Source organism: Haliaeetus leucocephalus, unplaced genomic scaffold (assembly GCF_000737465.1).
Source record: "Haliaeetus leucocephalus isolate CR32 unplaced genomic scaffold, Haliaeetus_leucocephalus-4.0 Scaffold566, whole genome shotgun sequence".
Classification (NCBI taxonomy): domain Eukaryota; kingdom Metazoa; phylum Chordata; class Aves; order Accipitriformes; family Accipitridae; genus Haliaeetus; species Haliaeetus leucocephalus.
This window is the reverse complement of record NW_010973002.1, coordinates 734,753-761,145: the sequence shown is the minus strand read 5'-3', so window position 1 is coordinate 761,145 and position 26,393 is coordinate 734,753. Positions and strand designations below refer to the sequence as shown.

At 38.3% G+C, this 26,393-nt stretch overlaps 1 protein-coding gene across 1 annotated transcript in view; it reads right to left on the bottom strand.

Moving 5' to 3' along the window:
• The window catches only part of HIBADH (3-hydroxyisobutyrate dehydrogenase), a 78,268-nt gene extending 58,450 nt beyond the window's left edge, over positions 1–19,818 (bottom strand). The window contains exons 1-4 of the mRNA XM_010577556.1: positions 19,730–19,818; positions 17,934–18,094; positions 12,722–12,831; positions 10,110–10,231 (exon numbers count right to left, since the gene is read on the bottom strand). Coding sequence (XP_010575858.1) covers positions 10,110–10,231; positions 12,722–12,831; positions 17,934–18,080 — 379 coding nt within the window. The 5' untranslated portion in view covers positions 18,081–18,094; positions 19,730–19,818. The remainder of the gene's footprint in view (positions 1–10,109; positions 10,232–12,721; positions 12,832–17,933; positions 18,095–19,729) is intronic.
• Between the last annotated feature and the right edge of the window lie 6,575 nt (positions 19,819–26,393).

The following is a 26,393-nucleotide window of genomic DNA, read 5'->3' as shown; positions in this document are numbered from 1 at the left end:
CTGTTTCAATCTTCTAAGAATCCTTTAACCCAGTTACCAAAAAATGCTCCATTCAAGTTTGGTATAATTGTCTACTAAGTAAAACAATATACTAAGTAAGTAAGTGCATATAGTCACATTTAGTGTTAAGAATTGCTAAGCATACTAATACAGTGGGAAAAAAGTGCCAGTGACCAAACAGTAACAGATTAATCACCTCCTTCTTTATTAGGTGTGCCAGTTGCTGCACCACTAATAGAAATGCCTTCCTATAGTCCAGTTCATTCTAGCACAGGAATGATGCATTTAGGTGATCGGGTATGTTCATTTTGGCCCTGGGAGGCATTTATTGCATTGTTTCACAGCAGTCAAGCCCCACGCCTTAGCATGATATGTTGAAGCAGTGAGGGATGCTATTAGTGCTCTCTGCAGGAACTTCCATCTTGGAAAGGGTGGGAGCCCTCAGAGGCAGCCACGATTCACGCCGAGGCTGCTAAGAGGATGCTCCATCTCAGGAAACTCTCCTCCTTGCCAAATGCACATCAGCTTCTCATTTAGCGCCTCCGCTGCAAAACCTTCCCACTGCCCCAGCATCACTCCTAACTCACCACTAATATAAATTCTAAGATGAGTATCTGCAGAAATAGGAAAGCTATACACACTCATAGTTTAACTAGAGCTCTATTACGAGTGTTTCACATGCTGATAACGCTACCGAAAACTCCTTTCTCCAATTGTCCTCCAACTTTTAAGAGAGAGAGGAAATCTCTATTCTTCCAGCATACTCGATGTAAAATGCCTTATTCAAGACAAAAAGCATTTAGCTGCTCCCAAATACTGCGTTCAGACTCCTAGCAATTGTAGCAATTCTGGGAAATAGTTTAATCAGAAAACGTTGGACATCAGAAATCAACCAAGTTTGAAGAGCTAACTATGTATAGTCATATACCTGAACAGATTATCTAACAAGTTACTTTTATATTGATTTCTGAAAAGTCATGATTTTAAGCAAAACCAGGAAATCCAACACAAATGAAACACAAGTAGGACACTCCTCAGCCAGAGCTAAAAGTCAACATGACTTTCTCTGTACTCCCACTGGCAAATATACTAAGAGCCACGAGCCACACATTCCCACCATACATTCTCAGAAAGCAAAGAAAACACAAGATTGAAAACAAAATTACAGCAAAATATGTTGTTTCTGACACATATGGTTAAACTATATAGTTACCGAGTAACTAGGATCTTATACAGTTTCCAGCAACTCATATCAAATAAAGCAAATGGATAATAATTACATGTCAGCTTAGTATTGTTGCCAATGACCTAAAGTACACATTAAAAAAAACAAAAATTAGTTTACCAACAGTTAAACAACATAAAGGGATACTATCAAATTATTATGTGGATTTATTTAAAATATGTAAAGATTTTAATAAAGTGTTACACAGTGTTTCACACTTCCCCCTCCTCCCCCCTCCTCCATTTTACTGCAGACAAATTTAACATTCTTCCACAATACTGAATAATTAAAATATAACTGCTTACAGAACCAGGAACAGAAACTGAAGGGTCAGCATTATGGTGACATTTCCATGCATTACTCTATTCCTGTCAAGCCACCCTTTAACTCTTCTCATGAACAGACACAGGTTAAAGCTGTCTAAGGTCTATGAAATTCCACGCACTGTGTCCCAGCAAAACTACAGGAACGAAAACGATAACTAAGTTTTAAGGGTTAAAGCTGTAGGTCAAATACAGTGCAGTAAGTAATTTGTTTTCACTTCAGGTCCCGGGGTTTAACCCCAGCCAGCAACTAAGCCACGCAGCTGCTTGCTCACTCCCCCCACACCCACTGGGATGGGGTAGAGAATCAAAAAAGTAAAACTCATGGGCTGAGATAAAGAGAGTTTAATAGGACAGAAAGGAAGAAAATAATACAAATTATAATAATGATAATAATAAAATTGACTATAATAATAAGAAAACAATTAGAATATACAAAACAAGTGATGTACAATGCAACGCTCACCACTCACTAACTGATGCCCAGTTAGTTCCCAAGCAGCGATCCGCCCCTCCCTGGCCAACTCCCCCCAGTTTATATACTGGGCATAACATCATATGGTCTGGAATACCCCTTTGGCCAGTTTGGGTCAGCTGTCCTGGCTGTGTTCCTTCTCAACTTCTTGTGCCCCTCTAGCCTTCTTGCTGGCTGGGCATGAGAAGCTGAAAAATCCTTGACTTAGTATAAACACTACTTATCAACAACTGAAAACATCCGTGTGTTATCAATGTTATTAACATTATTCTCATACTAAATCAAAAATATAACACTATACCAGCTACTAGGAAGAAAATTAACTGTATCCCAGCCGAAACCAGGACAGTCCCATGTTCTGCTTGGCATGAAGAGAACTGTAGTTAAAAACTTTTCTGTCAGCTCTGGAACTGCATGACTCTCCTCTGTCCTCTGCATTTCAGTAGATCAAAGCGGTGAGCCAACAAGACTAAATACTGTTGGACAAACTGAAAGGTGAATGTTTACATAGTTTATATGCTCACAGCTGAATCTAAATTCTTATCAACAGTAAAAGGCAATACTGTTTCCCTTATGCTTTTAATCATATAAATCATGTTTTTTTAAAATGTGGTTGGAGGAGGAAGAATCGGGAAATCTTGATATTTTTATGCCTCTCTGTGGATTAACCAGGAGCAGTCCTGCTAAGGACAAAAGCTCAAGCTATTGAATTGACTCACAATTGGCAATACTACAGTAAGCACTATAAAGATGGAGTAATTTTCAGGTGCTTGTTTAAAGCACAGAGGGAGTACTTCTGCTAGAACATTCCCCCCTTTTTTATTAGCACAACTTAAGAGACTTGTCAAAACAAAAGGTGCCCTCCACTACAAGAGAACTTTCTGCAACGAAGCAGTGACTTAGAATGGCTCCGGATGGTCACACATAAATCCCATCCTTGCCCAACTCATCACCATGACTTTAAAAAGGAAACACAAGCAAGCCAGAATACTAGCATCATCCAGATGGGGGTCAATAGAAGATCAGCATTCATTCTTACCAGTCCTGAATTCAGCCATTTAGAGGATCAACAAACAATTTAATTTCAAAGGCCTGCACTACAAGACAAGGGCAGTTGTCCCTGCCTGCAAAGTTCCCCCCATCTGGGTTTCTTTTTTTTTTTTTTTACTCCTTTAAAATTGTTTAAGTAAGTGTTTAATGGGCCTACAAAGGAGTCTTCTTCAACACAGAGTAGTTTGCATGAATGTGTCCTAAGACTTTGGTTCAGGTACTTAGGATGTTAATGTTTCTTCTCAGGTGTCTAGTGTAAGATCGGCAGATCTCCCTTGCTGAATAATAGACAAAATTAAGTCTTCAGTGGCCCAATCTACCTAAGTAAGTCAGGTTTCTCTGGACTGTTTTGTTTTTAAACAACAGGAGTTGCACCCACAGACTGAAAAAGTCTGTTTAAGGCAACACTGAATTGCAAGTACAACTGCTTTGCATGAAGATTCAGAATAAGTTGCCTTTTCTCCAGTGATACCTCTAATGCTTGTAGCTGGTGGGGGCTGTCCCCACACGGAAGGCTGCTGTGCAGGCACAGTGTACTCCCAGTTCTACTCTGTGCTGCGCCTTCCAGTTTGTACTTCCTGCTCTGGTGTGCATGGTGCTGAGCTCGGTGCTGACACGCCTGCCATCCACATTTAGCATAGTGCGGGATTAGGACTCAGGAGGAGTCAGGGCATTATTAAGGTCTGGTGCTCATCATCCCCACTATCCCAAACATGGGAGTCACACTAGGTTTTTTGACTAAATGAAAAATACACAGTGTGAACAAGAGGCTCTGTTTAAAGAGCAAAAAGAGAGAAAAAGAAGCCTATGAACATTTAAAACCAAAACAAACTTTGTAGAAAGCTTCAAAGTCATCACTGCATTCCAGAAACATTTCCAAACACCACCTGCAACTCCTTAACTTTAAAAGTTCTCCAGAAAAAGCAATCAAAATTCAGAAAATGAAATAAATTAATTTTTATTCCCTAGGACTTATGATAGGCTGAAATTTGAAAATCTTTCTTACTCTGTGTATCTCAGAACACTTGACAGGATGAGCCAGATACTAGCACTAAAGTAACCACAAGCAAACAGAGCAGCTATTAGGAATGCAGTAACAGCTCACATACAGCCGTGGATATTAGAACCAGTTTTACTGAGATGAGGAATGTTGGCTCTAATTCTGCAGTTATCCCTTACTCTTTTTCAAAGAGTGCCACAGGGATTTTTAACTTCCATCTGGACAGTTTTCCTTTAACTGTTTTTGAACACCATGTGTGAGAACACAACAGAATTGTAGACATTAGAGATGGAAAAGACCTATTAGATCATGTAGCCATCCTCCTGCCAGTTAAAGATTTTTCCCTACAGAATAGTTCCTAGCACTTTGCCCAGTACAGTTTAAAGCATGTCAAGATACTTGGCTTCAACCATCTCCTTTGGAAAAATTATTCCACAGTGTATGAAGAATGTCATTAGGAAGTTTTTCCTGGTAGACACAGCATGCATTTTTCTTTCCTTAATAATTTCCAGCCTATTATTCCTGGTTATATCCCACTGGGCTAGCCTGAATAACTCATCTTTACACCTTCGAATAAATGGAGACAGATATGTTTCCCTACACATTGGTCACAATTTGGCCAGACTACACACAATTTTATAGCCAAAATATACACTATACTTTAATAAAATCAGTCATTCCACCCTTTTAGTCATTGTAGGATAATTGCCTCCACCCCAGTGAACATTTTTAGATGATACTCTCAACAAATTTGTTTATTCTTCCTTGCCTTTGCTACCTTTTGCATTCTCCATAAAATAAAATAAAAAGCATAATAGACTCACAGAAGAAAAATACCCTCGCAAAGTCAGCACACCAGTAAATGTGCTATCTAACTCTTCTGCAACAGCAGCTGCTGCCAACCATTGTGATTGCTGCACAGGGTTTGTACTTCCTCCCTCTCCAGTGTCAAAATATGCATTTTGCCAATGTGCAACATTTTCAAGACCTTCATTCCTTTCCATCTTCTCTCCAACAGAAGGCGTCTATTAAACTAGCTTTATTTTGAGAAACATAAGTATTGTTAAATAGTTTAAAATGTAAGTTATTAGGAATCAGAAACTTTTTAAGCATCTCAGATTTCTACGTATTTCTTTGTCCTCATTTCAGCTTCCTTAAATCAGTTCACCCGATTCTTCCCCTTTTTGTTATCAGTTACTTCCTGCATTACTTCTACCTCATTTAAATTTCAGAATAACTCAATAACATTTTTCATACTAACTTTAAGGTTGTACATCGTAATTTCTAGTACCATCCTTGGATCATAAATTTTGCAAAAAATTAGTATGATCAGATGCATTCAACAAAAATAGAAACAGAGAAATTAAGAAACATGTCAGGAAAGAAAAGATTAGACAAGACGTGGAGTGACTGAGGAAGAGCAGAAGAAGTAGTGAGGTGATAAATGCTATGCTCAGTATGAGGGTCAACCCATCACATCAGCACAGAGAACATTGTGGCCATTCTGAGTATACACATTCAGGCTTTAAAAATAAAACATAAAAGCATAAATCCAGAAATAACAATGGAGCAAATATTGCTATGCCTTCAGATCTTTTCCTCATCAACAAGAACACCTGCCATTGAGGGGGATAGATCAGAATTATTAGTTCTAAATTCATGAACCTGCTTTGTCTTGACAGTGTTTCAAGGATCCTAACAGATACTCTGATCATTGCATTAGCAGTCCAAAAAGCCAAAACCAAACAAAACCTCTATACCACTGAATACAGGAGATTCCTTATTTCATGCCTTCTGTTTATTAAAAAAGTACATAATCTCTCAAATTAAAGACGTTGACTCAACCAACCAACTCTTCTACTCCATGAATTCGTAAGATTACATTTCTCTAAAAATGCACAAAGCTAAAGAGACAAAGTAAGCACAACCTAGGAAAGCCAGTTAAAAAGTAGCTCTACGAAGGCTCTCCAACAAAACAGAGGTCTATTAAAGCAGCTTTACTCTGGCAAACATATCAATGATGCTACCTTATTACAGTAGAACTTACAAGCTAAGAGATGCAATGTTTGAACCACTCTACTATTTTTTATTATCTAGTCTAGTCTTACAACATCTTTCAAATCATCTTTGCAAGCATTAGTGTGCACAGACATAGTCTTACTCTTCTGCAAGGCCCTCTCCTCTGCTTCCCTTGGAAAAGACGCTGCACTAAACCTTCAACATTCAAGTAAGAGAAACACATTCACCAGTTATTCTGAGATGTCCTCTTTTTTTTTTTTTTTTTTTTTTTTTTAAGCTGGAATCATGAAATATATTGCTCTTTGAAAGGAAATCAACAAAAAGATCTCCACAGTATTTCTAAACAATCTTTTTCTTTGCTCCATGTTAAGTACAGATCTGGCCATACAGGGAATAAGTCTGCAATTCACCCTTCAAGGAGTCACATTTTAGTTTACATTACCAGAGAGCTGAAGCCTCAATTTGTCAGTGTTACTACTAATATTCTTTCCATCACTTAATGGTTAGCTGGAGCTTATGGAAGCAGTACTATAGGATGAAACAGTTTGAAATGACAGCTGGAATAGAAACTCTAACCTTTTCTAACCAGCTCCAACCTGGCAGGGGGGTTGGAACTAGATGATCTTTAAGGTCCCTTCCAACCCAAACCATTCTATGATTCTATGATTCTAGCATGACAACAGTTCTCTACATGACAGCTCTTATTAACAATTAGCAATCTGACTTTTTTTTCTATTACTATCTTGGCTAAAGTAAACAGTGAGGGGAAAGATCAACCTAAGTTTCATTATTGGATCTAAAGATCAACCTAAGTTTCATTATTGGATCTAAAGAATCATACTTACAAAAGAATTGAAAACAGTTTATCCGTACTTCCAAAAACAGAAAAGCAAATCAAGCTGTCACACCTTTTTCTGAAGTTCCAGCAGAATGCAGTACAATGCATTTTGAGCAGAAGAGGAGCTGATACAATGTCAAGAGTCAGTGGAAGGGAAAACAAGTTGAAAAGGTAGTATCTGAACACTAACAATGCTTACAATGAAGAAAGCATCACATGAGAGATAAAAAAAACATTTCACCCACTGTACTCCAGACAATGCATATTTTGTATACTGAATTAAAAAAAGAAATGTTACAGCAGCAGCAGTGAAACTACCAGTAAAGTTTGCTCTGGATTGCAAGATGAGAATCTGTATCATACTTTCAGTGAAACCAGCGGGAGGACAAACTCGACACCATTCTTAAAGGCTAAATTTAGATCCCTTACTCAGCCAGAAGTGTCTTCAGCGCCAACATAAGTTGGTTTTAAATATGCTTCTGTGATAATATATGCTTTAAAATCCTTTTATACATACAAAGATGCAGAATCCAATCTTCGCAAAAAGATAAATTTACTCCTCTAGATTAAAAAAAAAATAGATTAAATAAACACGGATTTTGAAGATGCTTCCTCATTTGTCATATGCTCACGAATCAGGGCAGCACTGGGAACTGTGACACAACTTTCTCATGTGGACCTGCAAGAGATCCTAATCCCAGGGTAAAGCGATTGCTATCTCTAGACAGCATTAGCAGCATAATCTGCATGCAACTACTGGGATGAGAAGTATTTTCAAAAGTCAGTTAATACAAAATAACACTATAGTAACTTGGTGCATCAACTTCACTTAATGGGTCCTGACTGTAAGCTGCAAGTAATGCTGTAGTTCAATCATATGAAGAAGATGGCAAAACTACATTGGGCTCTGAAAAAGGTGAAGGGGAAGAACCTTTCAGGGGTAAAGCTGCAAACAAGCCACTAAAATCTGGCACTAATGCTAGGCCTTAAGATAGTTCATTCACAATGTCAGGATGGGATTAAAATCACCACTATTTCTCCATAAGGTTTATAGACCAAGCAATTTTCAAAATATTATTTAGTTTGTGAAATAACTTGTTCACAGTGCAGATGAACTTTAACATCCATCAGGCAACACCCAAATACCTAAAAACACAAGTGGAATTGTCTGCCAACAACAGCTAGTAAACAGACAGATCTAAAGAGGACAGTTCAGGCATGCTGCTTTCTCTTCCTCCTCACTGCATCCCACAAATGCCCTCCCTCACACTCCTGCCAAGTCTATTGCATTGCACAGCAACAGAATAATGCCTGCCAATTTCTAGAGAGCTGAGCATACTTCTCCATTTAGTGTTTTGTCTAAAGGCCAACAATGCAGTCAGGATGTACAAAAATACCCCAAAGACTTGATGTGTTAGGTCTTGAAAGATGGAAAGAACAAAGAATAACAATAAAGCTTTTTCCAACATACTTAACTTCTCCACGTTTCTAGCAACTGCCCACTTTAACCGTGATTTGTACAGAGTGCTCCTTGGCATTCATAAACACATTAGGTACTAGAAAGCTAAGTCTCCATTCTTCCCCCCTCCTTCAGAATATCACTCAATCCGTAACTGACACTAAACACCAAATAACTGTATTTAGATAAACGACTAACACCAAAAAAGCCATCTGTAGTCAACTAGTCAACTGTATGTTATCATATTAACCCAGTCTCAGCATCGCCATTTTCTCAAGGAACAAAAACCCCCAAAACAGCTAGGGTTGTTTTGGAATCAAACTTTTCTTTCTTTCTTTCTTTCTTTCTTTGTAGTTATAGCATAGTCAACCTTAAATCAAAAACTTACAGGTAAAAACAAATTACAGAGATTTCTAAAGGATAAATAATTCCCTCAGGTAAATAACATATTTGGGGGAAAGTGATTGAAGGGAACCACACAGAAGATGTCAGAATTGCCCAACTGATAGGTAGAAGGCCATGTTGTGTTTAGAAAAGGATCGGATAGATATATAATCTACCCCCAACGTATTTTTTTCTGTGGTTTTTATTCCCAGGCTGACAAGTTATCTAACTTTATAAAACAAGGACTAATATTTTGGCTGGGAAGCAAGAATCTTGTCTTCTCCATCATATTCTTCAATATCACCTACCTGGGTCTTTCTACTTTCTGTTCACACTGGAATTTGGACGAAAATTTTGGCTTCTAGTGTGTAGCCAAATCCTGTCTTAGTTTTCAGTTGAAAATTAAAAAGATGGTTAGTTTTTGCTCCTCACTCACACTCATCTTCATGACCTGAAATTCAAGCTATGCTCTTTCTAGCTTGTGCATCATACCTTTTACAAATTCTGTAAGGCCAAATTCTCTCCTACCCTTTGCATTTTTATTCTCTTTCAGGTATAACTATCTTAATTACCTCATTAAAGACAAGAAAATAAAGAATTCTCACGATGCCACTTAGATTAATTTTTAGAGTGCATTGTAAAAAACCCAAGATTTTCCCACACAAAATGGGTTTTCCTCACCTTCTAATTCTAGGGGGTTTAGAGAAGAATTCAATAATCATCTATGGTTCTGTTTTCAAAACATTAATTTTATGCTTCTGCTCTCCTCTGTCCACAAAATAAAGATTTCCCTTCTCTATATTATTTCTTAAAAGAGATGAAATACTCAGAGATCAATAGTTAGCAACTTCCAAGAATAGACAAGTATCACCCACATTCTTCAACTGTTATAAAACCAGAGGAAAGCTCTGTTTTTTCTTGACAATGAAATTCTTTATTCCCCCCTTCATTCTCTCCTTTTTAATTAATGAAAAAGCAGCAGAACTGCTTAATGGTAACCAAACAGTCTTTCCCTAACGGAAGGAGAGATGGAGAGTAAAGAGATGTGAATACCTGCATAAAAATAGAACTTTATGAAAGAAGTTAAATTAAAAGGACCACTGTACCATACCATGGGAAAGCTCAGTTTCTCCAGGTCTAACACAAAAGCATATTCCCAAACCTTAAAAATATTCCTAAAATAACATACATTTCTTCAATGTAATGGAACAAAAAGAAGAATACTGTATATATAGCAAAGAAAAGCAACTTGTACCAACAAGGGTACAAACTCGTGGCTGAGATTGCAAACAAAGAGATATGTCCAATATGAGGTAAACTGTTAATGAAGACTTACCTCCAGAAACTGGGGCATCCATGAAGACAGCTCCCATTTTTTCAACTGCTTTGGCTAATTCTTTTGAAACTGCAGGGTCTATAGTACTGGAATCTATTAGCAATGAGCCTTTCTTCACTTTCCTAAAATAAAGATTAATTATTAAGTATTTGTTGCACAAGACATCTGCAGCTATTACCATGGCACTGGCTTTCCTCAGCAGGATAAATGTACAGACACTTTTTGGTACACTAATAAACACAAAGTTTTAAACTCTATTGAGCAAGACCTGCTCATATATACTGCTGAGTATATATATCACAGAGTTTTGAAGGAATTAAACCACAATAAAACCTGAACACAAAAAAGGATGTTCTTCCTAAACACTATTATAAAGAAATTACACAAAAAGGGTGCACTAGGAAAACCTGCCATCATGCAAGCTTGAGCAGTATATCATACAGAGATCATATAAGATGCATTCTAATCAACTGAACTAAATCTTGATACAGCCTAAAACTTCATATATAACAATACAATTTTCTTTCTCTATATATACAATATCTTAAGTTCTTATCAGAATAGCCTGACTGCATTCTTCTAATTATTGCTACGATTTATTCTACATAAAGATCATACCTAACACCACAAAAGCCCACTGGAGATTTAAAGCAAAGCACGGAGAAAAACGTTAAGTCTTCCCACTGATAGCTAGTAAATTTAGGCAGAAGAATTGCATCCCAAACTGTAGAACACAGAGTGTTGTATATGTGTTTAAAAAAATGCATTTAAAGTAAAATTTTTTAATGCCCTCAACAATAAAAAATTTATTATCTTTTTATCCCTCTTTCCATTCAATTGCACCATGATTTCATGTCCACTGGACCAGCAAACACCATGAAATCAAACAACGTAATTTTCCAGTCATAAAAAGGTGAGTAATTTAAAGCTACACATGACAGGTGAAAAGCTTTGCTGCACCTTGCATGCTGTTGGCCGTACAGTGAATTTCACTAAATCGAATTACCTAGATTGCTGGAAATAGTCTCTCAATATATATATATAGTTGTGGACCCCCCTGTAACTCCAGACTCAAACAGTGACCCATACACAGAACTTGTCCTTTTTTACAGAAGGGATGAGCTGCTACAGTTAGTTTGGACACATGCAAATGATAACCAGCATGGCAGATACAGTACTACCTCATCTCTCCTTATGTTCAGAACAAGAAGCAGTGGCATAGGCTCCTTGGTAACACAGCAACATGACTAAGTTAACCCTTCAACACTGCAGAGCATCAATGTTTTCTTCAGTAAAGCTTAAAAAGCTTCAGAAAATTATCAAAGTCAAACCACTCACCAAGGAGCAGGTCACTCAATGCGACAATTAACCACTACTGTCATATTACGCTTCCTTCTCTTGAATATGGAGGCTGAGAAACTGCAGAAGCACAGGACTGCTTTCCACATCCCCTGTTCCCTGCAGTATTTTCCACATCTAAGTAGTCAAAAGATTAACTGGCTGTATTATACCTGTAAGTACTGCCAATTGGTCTTCAAAGCACCACCATCCTGGATACAGTTCTCCCACAGCTGTTTGCCTAGCTTTGTGGGACTGATCCAATTACCCTTCTTCCCTGAAGGGTCTAAGCTACAGATACTTAGATCTGCTCAGTCCTACTTTGTGAGGAATTAAACTACGGACAGTAAGTGAAGGAAGCAACTATTATTTCCTATATTGCAAGGAGAACAGAAATCTCTCTCCTCTATTTCATTTTCTTATCACTGCACTTTAATATCGCCTACAATCAATAGCTAAAAAAGATGTCATTGGTTTTAGACAATCTGCTGTACTTTTGTCTTCTGTATGTTTCCTCCTTTACATTATTAACCTGGATAGCAGTAAGATCCTACATGATCCTCAGAGGTATTGAGTAGCCTTAGTCAGCCTGCCAGGAGCAGTGTACATGTGTCCAGAAGAGCCTTTGAAATACTATTTATTTTTTAATTTGGCAAGTCCAAAAACTCTGAGTATTAGAATTCTGCAAACTACGGATTTTAGGCTCAGTGGAAATCCCTCCACAAAAGTTAAAAAAACCTGTTTCACATTAAGCAAACTCTTTAGATATTTTCTTGTGTAATAAACAGACAATAAGAGTAGAAATCAATAAAGCTTTGTCAGCTATTCTACATTAATGCACTTTAATACCATGAGACACAATGGCATCTCTTCAGAATATTTCATTTATAGGATTTCAAGTTAAAGAAGGAAGTATTTGAGCAAATAATTGTTGCCAGCAAATATTTTAGTTATACTTATCTGTAGTACATTACATTATGGTAAAAGAAACACGCAACTGAGAAGAAAGGTAATAGTTAAGTTGCCTCAAATTCACATAAATTATTCTTCTACTGAAAGTAAAATTAAGACTCTAGCCAAAACCCATTCAAAAGCAAGCACAGTTTAAGAGAACTCGTGTAATTAGAATATCATTAGTGACAAAACAGAGGAGAACATCAAGTTAAGTGCCCTGAAGGCACAGCAAGAGTTGCACCAACAGCAATCATTTGACAAACAATGTAATACAGCCTTGAGTAGGAGTGGGAATTCTCCAAACTACAAAAAATTCTTACTTTAGAATTCCATTTGCTCCTGTGTAAACTTCTTTCGCATTTGGACTAGAAGGCAGCATGGTAATAATTCTGTCCGCTCTTTCTGCTACATCTGCTGGGGAATCTGTTACCTTTTAAAGAAAAAAAAATTATGTAAGCTTACAACTCTTTTTCAAGAATTATCAAACATGTTTGCTGAGTTTGTTTTTAGTATTCGCAGGTCACCAGTCACAACTAAGCTAGGTAAAAATTTAGAACACAAGAAAAACTGCCCTCCTAATGAAAATGTTGATTAATTGGATCTAGTAACAGAAAAATTTAAAAAATTGAAAAGGATGTCCTATCGCGGAAGTTCCTCCAGAACATCCATCAATGGGGATGCTTGCATCCCATCAACCCATTCATGAATATTCAATTCACAATAAACCATGCATCTATACAAAATATTGCTGTACGACGTTTCTAAGGAGGGACAACATGAAGGATCACAAAAATCTCACTTTTTTTCTTGTCTTATATACAGCATTGGAAGAGAAAAGACTGAGTAAAAAAGAAAAAGTTACTTAATGCACCTCTGAGCCTCACATTAAAAAAAAACAGATAAACTAACTGATGTTTCTCACAGTATTACAGTTGACATTTTTAAAAAGGAAAATTACCAGCTCAAGCATCCTTCACCAAAAAGATCTGAACAAGTTTCAAAATATATTGTTAGGTATTGGTTGTTAAATAAAAATACTGAACTTTAAAGGTATATTACCTTCCCCAGCTCATTTTCAGAGGCAGGCAGTATGGTATTTAAGATACATACACAACAAGTGAAATACTGACAGCTGATGTAGTGAGTTTTATAGAGAAGGCATTTACCGCTAAGATTTTTGTTCAATACTAGTTTTAAATAACTCATTTATTTAAAAAATGCATTGTTAATACATTCATAGCTCAGGGAAAACAGCAACAAAAAAATACAGCTTATTCTTTTATCTTTAGCCCACGAGGATCAAATCTGATTTCACTCATTCAGGTAGTTTTACTGGAAAGAATTAAGTTCCAAGCAGGAAACAAGATGAGCAGAAATTAGATTTTGTTTGTGGATAGGGCTTATAGTATTTATTTTGCAGTTATTTTTGCTGAATGACACATAATGTTGCAATGATGTATTCTGCTAGGTATATTATACGCCTTGGGTTTTTAAACTTTATGAAATATCTTCAGCAAAATTCTATATGCACTTCTTACTTAGTGTTCATTAATTAGAATTTCCATATCACATGGCTTTAGGGTTAAAGAAATTGCAGTTTAACAGCTACCTGAAAATTTCATTCCTTTCCGTAACGTAGACAAATCAACAAATTGATGACCTCGTTTCACCATTCCTTATCTATTCATAACTACAGGTATTTGTTATCATTTTTGTTAGTTTTGATACTAAAGGCCTTATGTAAATATATTCTCTTTTTATATACAATGTGTTCATAAGGTCTCACCATCAAAGAAATCATGTTATATACATTTTTAAGAAATGCTGAATAACATCTTGAAGGATTTCTGGGGTACAGCATAAGAAACTTCTTGATTTCTATTTTAATTATAAAATAAGTAAGAGTAGGGAAGACTAGATACATTCACTGAACAAAGCTCTCAAAAAAAAAGTAAAGGAACTGACACAGATGGGACTTAGAAACATGCAGGTTTTGTTTTGAAAGAATACTACACAAAACATCTGGTATACCACACAGTTATAAAAGAAAACACACCCTAGTCTAAAGAACAAAGGTTAGGAGGAATAAATGAGGCAATTATAAGCAGAAAAGCTTCTATATCTGATTAGTTAATTTTATGACTTGCTTCCCTGGAGACCGGAGAGCCTAGCTCTTTATATGGGAGTATGACACCTTTGTCTTTAGTTCTGAGTATCTCTAGTTTGGTTCAGTCCCAATGTGTATTATTAGAGGAGGAGAGAGGAAGTGTGTAATTGGAACCTGAATTTATATACGTCTTCTTATTTGAAACTATTATCTCCAGTATTCTTAGAGGTTTGCAAGTTATCAGCCGACGACTCTGTGGCCCATTTTCATCTTTCAACCAGAAGCTGAATTGGGCACACAAAAACTACATCAGCTTCACATTTCCACTTGGCTGTGTAGATAGGATATAGCTGGATTTTGGTTACAGGTTTAAACAATTCTTAAGCAACATAGACATACAGAAGACATAGCACAGTAGTCATCTACACAGAAGTTAATTTATTCCATCCATGTCTTTCAAAATACTAACATGCCTTTTACATGAAGAAAATGAGATTAAAAATGTACACAGACTGAGACAGTACTTCCACAACCATACAAAGGATAATAATTTTGCTACCTTGAAGTAAGTAGCAAAAAAGTGGGCATTGAAGTGGGAATTGTCATTCTTGGCTTTTTGGTACTGTTAACAAGTCTGATTAATAATCCCAGAGAAAACCTACATACCTGGTTCAACAAGCAGCATACAGAATATTTTTTTTTATTTGGGTCTTCCTGTCTCAGAAATAAAGTTGAATGATTTGAAAGCTATTAAGAAACATTAAGCATTTGAAATCATTCAGAATATGCATGTAACTTTAAAAAACATACCAAATACTATTTGCCGATTACTAACATAGACCATACTGGCTCAGAGTAGAAGTCCACCAAGTTCCATACATGTTCTGATACTTGCCAGTTCAAGCAAACTTTTGCAGCACGCAACTGGATCAGGGAGACTTTTCTTCATACTGGTCATTGGTTTATGCCCTTCAATATGCACATCTGCTTATATTTGTTCCAAAATTATTTCCTTTTTTTTCTTTATATTTACAATAAGTCAATTAATAACTCTGCTTTCCCGAAATGCCATTCTTACTGAATACACCAAAGCAAGCTCTATTTTTATGCTGCTTCATGCATCAGATGACTTCAGTCACGCTCTCAAACTTCCAAATCTGAGGTAAGATTCAAAGATATGTAAACTGAAGCAAAATAACTGTGTGACACATATGCATTCTGCTGTGTGAGAAAGAAAGTGATGACTATGTGGAAGGGGAAAGACAGTAGAGTGTGGAGGCAGCCTGCTTGCTCACAGCACTGTTCAGTCTTCTCCCTTGCTTGTAGCCTTGCAACTTTCTCCAAGTTTCACCCCAAGTGGTTTTATATAGAATGAATCATAGAATGGTTTGGGTTGGAAGGACCTTAAAAATCATCTAGTTCCAACCCCCCTGCCATGGGCAGAGACACCTTCCACTAGACCAGGTTGCTCAAAGCCCCATTCAACCTGGCCTTGAACACTTCAAGGGAGGGGGCATCCACAACTTCTCTGGGCAACCTGTTCTAGTGTCTCACCACACAGAGCTGCTCCTGCTCAGCCAGTTTTCCCCTTATTAATCACCATCAGCAGGCAGGTGGCTGCCTCCAGACATATACTACCTCCCAGTTCTTTACTTCAGAGGCTAAAGAAAGTGGAGTCACAGACTATGCAGGCTTATGATCAAACATCCCTCATTCTCCATATACCTTGGTAGTAGCACTGACTTTAAACAATGGACATTTGACAACACTTACTGTCTCTTGGTGGGCATCTTTTCACCTCTGTAACACTCCTGATGGTTTTACCCTACCAGCCAGACCAAAGAGAAAACAGCCCTTTGAGCCCAGTGTTTCTTCTATAGCAGTTTCTACAAGCCCCCCCCTGGACCCACAGGTTTCCAAATGCTGAAAAAAATGTTGGGGTAGGATTTACACCCATAGATCAAGAAGAGGAAGTTATGTTCACATATTTTCTTTAAGTGTGTTTTATTTGTATTTAAGCCTACCCATGTATTCTCTTCATGGTTTACGATCTTAAAACATAATTTGGGCTTTATTTTTAAAAGCATTATAGTTCACCTTTAATATCATGTTAAGTCTTGCAGTGGATGCCAAGGATTCTATTACTATGGCAATAAGCTATCCAAATGGGCAGCCACAGCAAAAAGATCCTACTGGAGAACATGAATTAAAATACAACCAATTGTTCAAGACAGACTCCCTTCCCACTTGCCCAGCCTCTTACTCAAGACAGGTCTGGTTCAGGCCTGAGGGTCTCAGCTGCTTTAACAATATAAAAACAGTAGCTAGGAAAAGAAGCTGAAAAGCTTACTTTGCTGCTTAAGGCCTAGATTCTGTAATTATTCAAGGGGAGCTGCAATTAATTATCAACAGGTGCACTTTATCATTTTATCTTTTGGGAATCTTGATGTTACCTCATTATTTAAAACAGCTCCAATTAGCTCCAACAGTTTAGACTTCCAAGGCATACGGTTCCTCTGCCTAGATCTACCTACAATTTCCTTGCCACTGCTCGAAAATTCCCTCCTATCCCCTACACTGTCACATCAGAGTTTTATTTTTGCATTGTTTTTTCCTTACTTGAGTACATTCTTTTGTTTCAGTGTTTTATGCACCTATCCATCCACCCACAACTATCTAAACTGCTATACCTTTGAAGTATGTAAAAAACATTCAGATATGTTTCAGACACTTAGAAATGACCCAACCATCTGAGAGACTGAATGGGTTTCTGGGTGTATTAATGGATCAACAAAAGCAATAGCACTGACTGGAACAGGGCCAACATTTTGCAGGGTATGTGGCAGGAAGGTAAACCTCCTTAATGTGATCAATTTCCTTCCCTCTTTTTTCCTTTTCATTCCTTCCTCTTCTCTCACCATAACCTTCCTCACCTCCAAGAGAATAAGCACTTAAATAATTAGATTTTTCCCCTGCCCCTGAGGACTGCACCTTGAAGCAGCAGGAAAGCTCATATGTCCCTATAACCCTTACAGCTATGCCAGCAGGAATTTTTAACTAGGGTCATTTAACCTGAAAAGGTCAAAGTAGGAACCAGATGAAAAGCAGCCCACTGGCCATCTAGACCTGGGGGAGGAGGAAGCAGGAGAAAAGGAGGTGAAAGAACAGGCCATCAACCTACTCTCATAAAAAGGGCGAAAAAAACAGCTAGAGAAGTCCAACTAGGTAGCAATTCTGGCTAACAGCATGAAAATTGCTTAGGGTAGAATCACGTCTTTGTCCAGGTGAAACCTCCTAGATTCAGATGTTTGAGTTCCGATTGTGATCTTAACCAAGAAAAAACCCAGATTATTTAATTGCATTGCATGCAAGAACCATTCAACACTTACAGTTATTGTTGGAATAAAGAAAGTTTATTACTATACCTGAGCACCCAAGTCTTGAAATTCTTTGCAAGCTTCTGGGAACACATCATATGCAATAACTGGATATCCATGTTTTACCAGGTTTTTTGCCATTGGATTTCCCATGTTACCCAGCCCAATGAATCCAACTGGGGTTTTGGAAGCCATTGCCCTAGAACACACTGATTTCAAAACAATAAATATCAATATATTTGTATTTTAGAGTAATGCGTAACAATGATGTAATAAAAGCTAGCATGTAATCTGTTTTCATTGATTTAAACAACTTTACTGCTTAAAAATCATGAATCTTATTCTACATAATTTAAACCATAAATTATAGCTCACATTGGGCCACATATACCATCCCAGAATGATTTTTCTACATATCAAAGAAAAATATTTTAATTAGGAAAATGTGGGTGTTTCAAAAAGTATAGTAATAATCAAACTTCAGCAGCATCCCTGAAAGCTAAGGTCTGAGAAGAGCTCAAAATATGCAGGCTTGTCTGTATTTTATTATGTGTCTAAAACCTAAACTGGATATGCAAAATCAAATTTTATAAGTATTTTACAGCCTCCTTATTTACAACTTTGGTTGCAGCCTTGGGAGACAGTACCTGTTCTCTAGAAACGGACTGAGGCTGCCACTTTACTTCATGCAGCCCCTCACAGATAATAACTCGACTCTTCTGATCCTGCACTCAGATATAAGCCACTAACCTAAAGGTGAAAGTCTCCATAATAAATCATTGCAAATCCTTTGAGCCGTGTAATCACAGTTCAAAAGCAAATACTGAAAACCAGAACAAACTATAGTGTAAATACAAAATTATGAAGTCTTTACAGAAATAACCCCTATATTCTATTTGCTGTACTACCAAGACAGAAATATAAAGCATAACCCACAACCTGTGGAAAACACTACAGTTTCAGTCAGTTACTTTTTACAAGTAGTTAGCGAGTATCAAATGCTGGACAGTAAGTAGCATTGCAGGCATTCATCTAATGCAATCACTGTCTCATCACTCTAAACACTCCTAATCCAAGAGCAGCACAATTTGGCAGTGCCGAGATTTCTTTGCCAATTACACAAAATAATTTCTCCTTTACGACAAAGGAAAAAGTTATGCAGAAAAAACACTAAGGCATGTGGCAACTAAGCAGCCAGAAACAAGGCTAACTAACTACGGAACTGCTGTAACTCTGAAGTGCACTTACAGAAAATGTGCCTAAGCTGGATCGAGACTCTAAGAGGTCTCAATGCTTAGCAAAGAATCCTCTCTAGGCCAATAACACTTGATTAATCATTTTAAAGTCTTTCTGACTTTAAGCTCCTTCTTAGCCAGCAGTGGTCATGCTCTTTCATCTGCAGCGCTATTTTGGAAGTGCCACATTTAATAAATCAGGTTTGTTGAGAGAACTTTGGTCTGAGACAGTTTCCACAGATGCCTGCAGCAATTACATAGCTAGAGAAGTAGCACAATTTAAAAGAAAACTGCACTGGGAAAATGCTTAGTGCAAACTGAGATAAGTCAGGAAAAGAGCACATTGCTTTTTTAAGAAGTGCTACATGTCAAATATAGGGAACAAATGAACAAAGAGCCTAAAACACCATCATCAGCCATAGTAATCATCTTGGAGTCTTTTCTTCTCATAGTTTCTATGAGTCAGTCTTCCCCAGTACACCACTTACGCTAATCTAAAATTGCTCCTTTTGTTAGCCTGAAGCTTCCCGCCTCCTGAGAAGGTTCAAGTCCTGGTTTTCAGCATCTTTGTTTCTCTACCCCTTAATAGACCCAGTGGGTCTTATTTACCTTGACTTCAGTAAAGCTTCCAAAACAGCCTCCTCTAGTATCCCAGTAGCGAAATGGGTAAAGTATCCACCGGACTGCACTGCAAGACTGCCTGATGAAAGAAATATTGTGTGGACTGTTGGGCTTAAACTACAGTGATCAGTTGTTCAAAGACTAGCAACAGTCAGTTATGCATGGTGTTCCTCATAGGTCAATACTGGGGCTGCTGCTGCTTAAAAATGTCATCAGTGACTTTGATGATGGGGCATAAGCACCCTCAGGAAGATCATGTGTGACACCAAACCAGAGGGAATGGCTGAAACACTGCTGTGCAGGGCTACCATTAAGAAAGACGGGAGAAACAGGCCTCAAGAAGTTCAACAAAGACAAATACAGTGTCCTGTACTTGGGGCAGGAGACATCATTGCAGGCTGAGGACTGGCTAGACCAGTTGCAGCTCTGCAGAACCTGTGGATTCCCACAGACAACAAGTTAAGCATGAGTCAGTAGTGCATCCTTGCAGCAAAAGGTTAATGACATACTGCGCTATATCAGCAAGAGCATACCCAACAAGTCAAAGAAATTGGTGATTCCACTCTACACAGCACAACACACAAGAGATGTGGCCAAACTGCAGCCAGCCCAGCAGACATCAAGTAATATGACTGAAGAGCTGGAGAATACGGCGTATGAGCAGAGGCTAAGGGAACTTTGTTTAGCTTGGACAAGCAAAGGCTAATCGCAGTCTTCTACCACCTGTGGAGTGGGAGGGAAGAAGAGTTACAGAGCAAATGAAGCCAGATTCTTCACAGATGTGCACAATAGGACATGGGGCAATGGCCAAAAGCTGCAGAAAGGGAAATTCTGGTTGGAAATAAGAAAAGCATCCCTGATGAAGAGAAAGGTTCTGCCCTGGAACAGGCTGCACAGAGAAGTGGTGGAACCTCCATCCTTGGACCACCCTGAGCAACCTGATCTAGCTTTAAACTTAGCCTTGCTTCCAAACCTCAGTTTTCATTGTTTCTGTGAATTCCAAGTAACCTCACCAGAAGCATGAAACCGGCTACCATGTCTAGGCTCATTCTTGTAGACTCTTTACTTTTATCCTGATCTCTTCTTTTCTCATACTAGCTCATGGACATCTAACCATCATCTCAAACTAAACATCAAGAAATCTCTTCATCATCTTCAGAAAACTTTCTTGATACCTTTTTTCTGTATCGGTGCTGACACCAGCAATGATGCCTGTCACTTACACCTACAGCCTATAAGACCCACCCATGATCTGCTTAAATCTCACTGATTCTTCCTTCATATCATATCTGAGATCTCAGCTACTTCAGAACCTGGCCACCTGCCTCAACTTAACAGACATGATCTTGCCTTGATCTTTATGGAAATATTGGGAATTGAGAAGGACATTTTGCCCATGCTACTTTCTGTCACTCCTCCTCTGCATTCTACCTTACTTTTCTCTACCATGTCACTTAAGACTGCTTTGCTTTGACTACTTTTCATGGCTATCATCACATCTTACTATTAAGACATCAACTGGTAATTGGAACTGCAATGACAGGCCTATTGCCAACAAGCATTTCTATTACTTCTCTAAGGCAGCTCTTCACAATGTAAATATCCATGAAATTAACTCATTCTTCTACTATAAGGCCTTCCTTAAAAGTCTTCATTTTGCAATAACCCCAGAAGCCATAGCAACAGTTAGGCTAGAATACGAGGCAACATGCTGATCAGTATTATGAGGTTTGTGTCACTGTATTCTATTATTTTGTCTGTCTCTGTCGATTTTCTCCTGTCTTAGTTCACGAATCAGGGAAAATTTTCTGTTCTGTGCTAACTACAACATATTCAAATCCACAGGAGTTGGGACCTGTTAGAGAAATAGTCCAATTCCTGACTCAGTTTCTGACTTCTTAGTTTGGTTTAACTTTTCACAGCCCAGTGTTAAATTAGCCACTTTAAAATGATATAATTTGATTAACAGCTTTGAAAAACCTCCAGATCCCCCAGGTACTCAAATACAGGAAAACCACTTTAAAGTACTGATGAAATTAGCTAACAGAAATACCTAATAGAGCTGATTTCAATTAAATTTGAATCAACTGCATTTAGAATCATGGCGTATTTTTTAATGACTATATAAGACAGTGGGGGTTTGCCAAACAGAGGATATTTAAGAAGACACACATCTTCATATTAGATGAAACTCCACGGGTGCTATCATGGAAAGTGATGTCCAGCTTGAATATCCAGGCACTGTTTACCATTTGATACATGGCACAGGCTCAGTTTTGAAATAACTGTATAATTCACACATCTAAGGATTGATATTCTGCAAACCCACATACACATACGCTTAACTAATCCCATCAATTGTATAAGCATTTGCAGAAACTGTCCCTGTGGTATTGAGTCCATTTTACTTCAACCATAAAATCTACAGTAACCTGCTGCCATCACATGGCTGGAAAAATGCCCAGTCCACTTTCAATTTCTAACAGAGGGCACAGCATCAGAAGTAGGAGCAATAGAAGCTACTTTTAAAATAATCACTGATATCATATGCAACTAATCCTCCTTCACTGGGAACAGAACCAGGAACATAGGTTAATCTATAGATCAAGTTAATTGTGAGCAAAACCAGCTACAGCTACACTGACTCCAAAGAATTTGTGCCTTTCCAAGGAGATTCTTCATTATTCTCTTGAGGGAACATGTGCTTGCAGGGCCCCGTGCCTATGAAGACTCCATTGATGAGGAGGATCAACTTATGACGCTCTTGCCATATTGAGGGCTTACAGACAATACAGATAAAAATTACTTGCTTTGAAAAGTCAGCCTACAATAGAAACACTTGACCTAATCTACAATTTCACAAGAATTTTACTTTAAAAATAATTTGATTAAAAAATCAGCAAGAGTTTATGAATCTCTCAATGCCTTTTCTTGAACAAAATACATTCATTAAGAGAGTAAATTCAGAAATGCACAGATTGCAGTCCTGTCCTTAGAATACCTGGCCTGTCAGTGACCTACTGAAAGCAATTTTCTTTTTAACCTCAACGATGACAGTTACAAGTTTAGATCATTTCAAATGTTTACATTTCAGTTTACACTACCTCCCAAAGTAATGACTCTCACAGTTTCAAGAAAGAATTTCAGCTCCAGTGGTGCCTTGAATTCACTGCAAATACTAGACTGCACAGACACTATAATATGCAGTGCAGAGGACATCTCTTTGTATTCAAACAAAAAGGAACTAATAGCTGGATAGGACCATGGACAGTAGAGCTGGAAAAGGTCAAATATGCTTGTACTCTGAGGGAAAGCACAGTCCAACTGGCCAAGAACAGGACTGAGAAACCAGTAACTCTCAAATTGTAATCTCAACTATATTACTTACTTTTTGCCTTTATAAAACCTATTTTGAACCATGTTCACCAAAATGTCTAGTTCCTAGGATGGAATCCCTAGCTCCACAGTCAAATGCAACCGATAAATCTGGCACAAGGGATAATAGCCCACATGTTCCTGTCCCATATGAATTTCCTAATCAGAGTGGTTGCAAGTCATATTAATATTCTTGATCTCTCTGGATCGGTGAATCTTAAGCTCTTTTCCAACCCAGTAGGTGAGATTTAACAGGAACATGGGAAGATGCCCAGAGAAGCTCAACTACTAAAGTTGCTGGTTTTGCTCAGGGCTTTATGAGAGAGTACAGTTGCATATGAAGTAACCTGACAAGGAGAGGGAAACATGATGACAATTCATTATGAGCCACTAAATGAAGGATTTTACCACTGACTTAGCTTCTTAAGTTCTGGTTCAAGCACAACAGAAGACACCAGCCCTTTTCTCTTTCCTGGTTTGAAAGAAAGGATCAGAGACAGCTTCTGTGTTTTGTGCAGACTTCTCTACAGAAACTCATAAAACCTGTACTGAACTAGATCCTGGAGGGAACTAAATGGAGAAACATAGAAGTTAGAGAGGCAAGCTGTACACGGGCAGAATCAGGTCTTTCTGCTCCTAGAAGCTTTGCCAATGAAATTTAAATTGCCCCAGGGTCACAGGCTTTTAAAGGTTATGCAATGATTTTGAGAATTGCACTCTGCCAAAATCATAATTTAAGAAGATTACAAGACCCTAAATTTGGCCAGCTTTACATTGAAAGCATCCCACTTGCTCTTCCTTGCCTCTGTAAAGGTCTGCTGATGAAAAACAGACATGCTATCTTATAACAGTCAGAGTCTTCTTACCTCATTTTTCTTATCTGTAGCCATACCTCATTAAATGTTTGCTAATACATTAAAGACAAAAACATGTATTAAGTACTTTTCATCTAAAAAGAGTATCAAGTGTGCACTTCATCCCTTAATTAAGTAATGTGCTGGACTTCTGAGCAGGAGGTCTTTCTGTTATAATCCTTGCTTAGTAATTAATGCTGCTCTGCAGCAGCGCATGGAATCATTCGACAGTTCAAACACAGCTCCTGCACCAACAAAAGTACTATTTAACTATTAACTGAATGGGAGCCTACTACTCATCCAAAACTATTTGTACAGACATTTTCATTCTCCAGCAGTGTACTGTCTTCTCTGATGAACAGCTCCCTCAGCTGATGAATCTTCATTCACCAGAAAATCTTCCTTTCTCAGCCACGATACCTCATTAACCCCCCCTTCAACCCCCCTAGCAGTCCCCAGGAAGGATCTCTCCACATCCGTCAAAAACGTATTTTTAAGGTCATACACGCTCTCCATGAAGCACCTTTGCCAGCAACTGCCAGCTGCAGATCACAAGACTACATGGTCTGTATCCAACTTGCTAATACACAAACATACATACCCAAGATGCTCCTCCAAAATATGCCCTCGGCTATTTTCCTCCTACATGATTTAACAGCCTCTGGTATAAACATACAGAAGAAAAAATCCATCATGGTCTGCACCAGCTGCAAAGAGCAACTGACCAAGGAACTAAGGAGCATTCAGTAAGTGAACGAAGACAGCCCGCTCATTACCGAGCTGTGGTGTTGGACAGCTCTCAGAGCTGGCAGTTCCTTCACTAGAATGGCATTTCACTCAGAGCGACAGTTGATGAAATCACTACTCAAAAGACAACTTTTAGACTACTCAAAACTAAAGAAAAGGATGGCAAACCTAATAAACACATTAGAGATGGGGAAACCTCAACGTATAACTAAGCAGTAGAGCTTAGCAGTTAAGAAGGCTTAATGCTTAGACCTTCATCCCATAAACACTTCTCAGAGTCAACAGGACTTTCAGCGCAGTCACTACTGACCAAGTAAATCAGAGCTTAAATGCTGTAGGTGAAATTCTGTTCTATGGAAGTTTCTTGGGAGAATCACAATTTCTCCTTAGACTTAGTCACAGTTTCTCGTTCAGGTCTTCAGGCAAAGACAAACTACATTTTTCAACTTTAAGGGCCAGTGGAGTGTTTTGGGTTGCTTTTCACACCTGTGCTCACCCTGCAATTTCCCTGCAAGGGAAATGAGATCCTTTCCATCTTCTCTACATTAAACATGACCGTTGGAATATTGACCAAGACAGCAGATTTCAAAGCTCTTACAGAAATATCTGACAGCTACCATGCACAGAGAGTTCAAAATACATTGAAAGTTACTGCTTTCAACTGTGGTATCACAAAAGGTACTAAATACACAAACAGGTCTCCTGTATTTAACTTTACTAACTTTACATGTGACCAATACGTCTGCTGCACCTGAGCTACTACTTAGCACAACACCAGAGCTGCCACTATAAAAAAACATTATGCATTAGTGGAAAAGAGACAGTCAAGGAAAAATAACACTGAAAGCTAATTTCAAAATTAGGTCTCAAACACTTTTCGTTCATCAGTTTAAATGAGGTTTAAAGGGGAATTACAAATTTTAAAAAGTTACTTACTTAAAAGTAATTGAGTAATTCCTGAAACACTTTGTGAAATGCCGAGATTTAAGAACAATATGCCATTTAAAATAATATATTTCTTCCACTTTGCTACTTGAAAAACCTGCACCTATTTGTCGGGAGCCTAACTATACAGTGACATACATAAGCAACAGACTGCTATCAAAATGACATTGAAAAGACTGCTGAAGGTATATTTTCAATTATCTACTTCAGCAGCTAAACTACTTGGAAATAGTAGCGTGATTTTCAGGACTCTGAAAAGGGAGAAGGTCTAGGACCAGTTCTGGAAATACATTCTTCCTTCACTTGCACCAACAGGACATTCAAAGGTGTTTTTGCTCCTTCCACTGCCCATGAATCCACCGTATGTGCGAGTGAGTGCCTGCGGAGCTGGAACAGGAGGAAGTGCTGCTGGATTTACCTTCGGTGTAAGGAAAATAATAGGATACAATGATCGAGAGGGTTGAACGGCCCAAATCTAGGTAACAGGTACTGCCAACATGTCGCTGGTGCCACAGGAAGCACTTGTGGGCTCCGATAACTTCCAGGCATGCTACTTTAAGCAAATGAGTGAAAACACTTATTGAGCTAAGCCACTCCGACGCGCAAGCACGGCCCCAGCTAACGCGGCAGCGGGAGCCGCTTCGCGGGAGCGCGCCCTGCCTGCGATGGCCCCCCCAGCGCTTCCCCGGGGGGTCCCTCGGCGGGGGCGCCGCACGGCGAGGCGGCTCCGG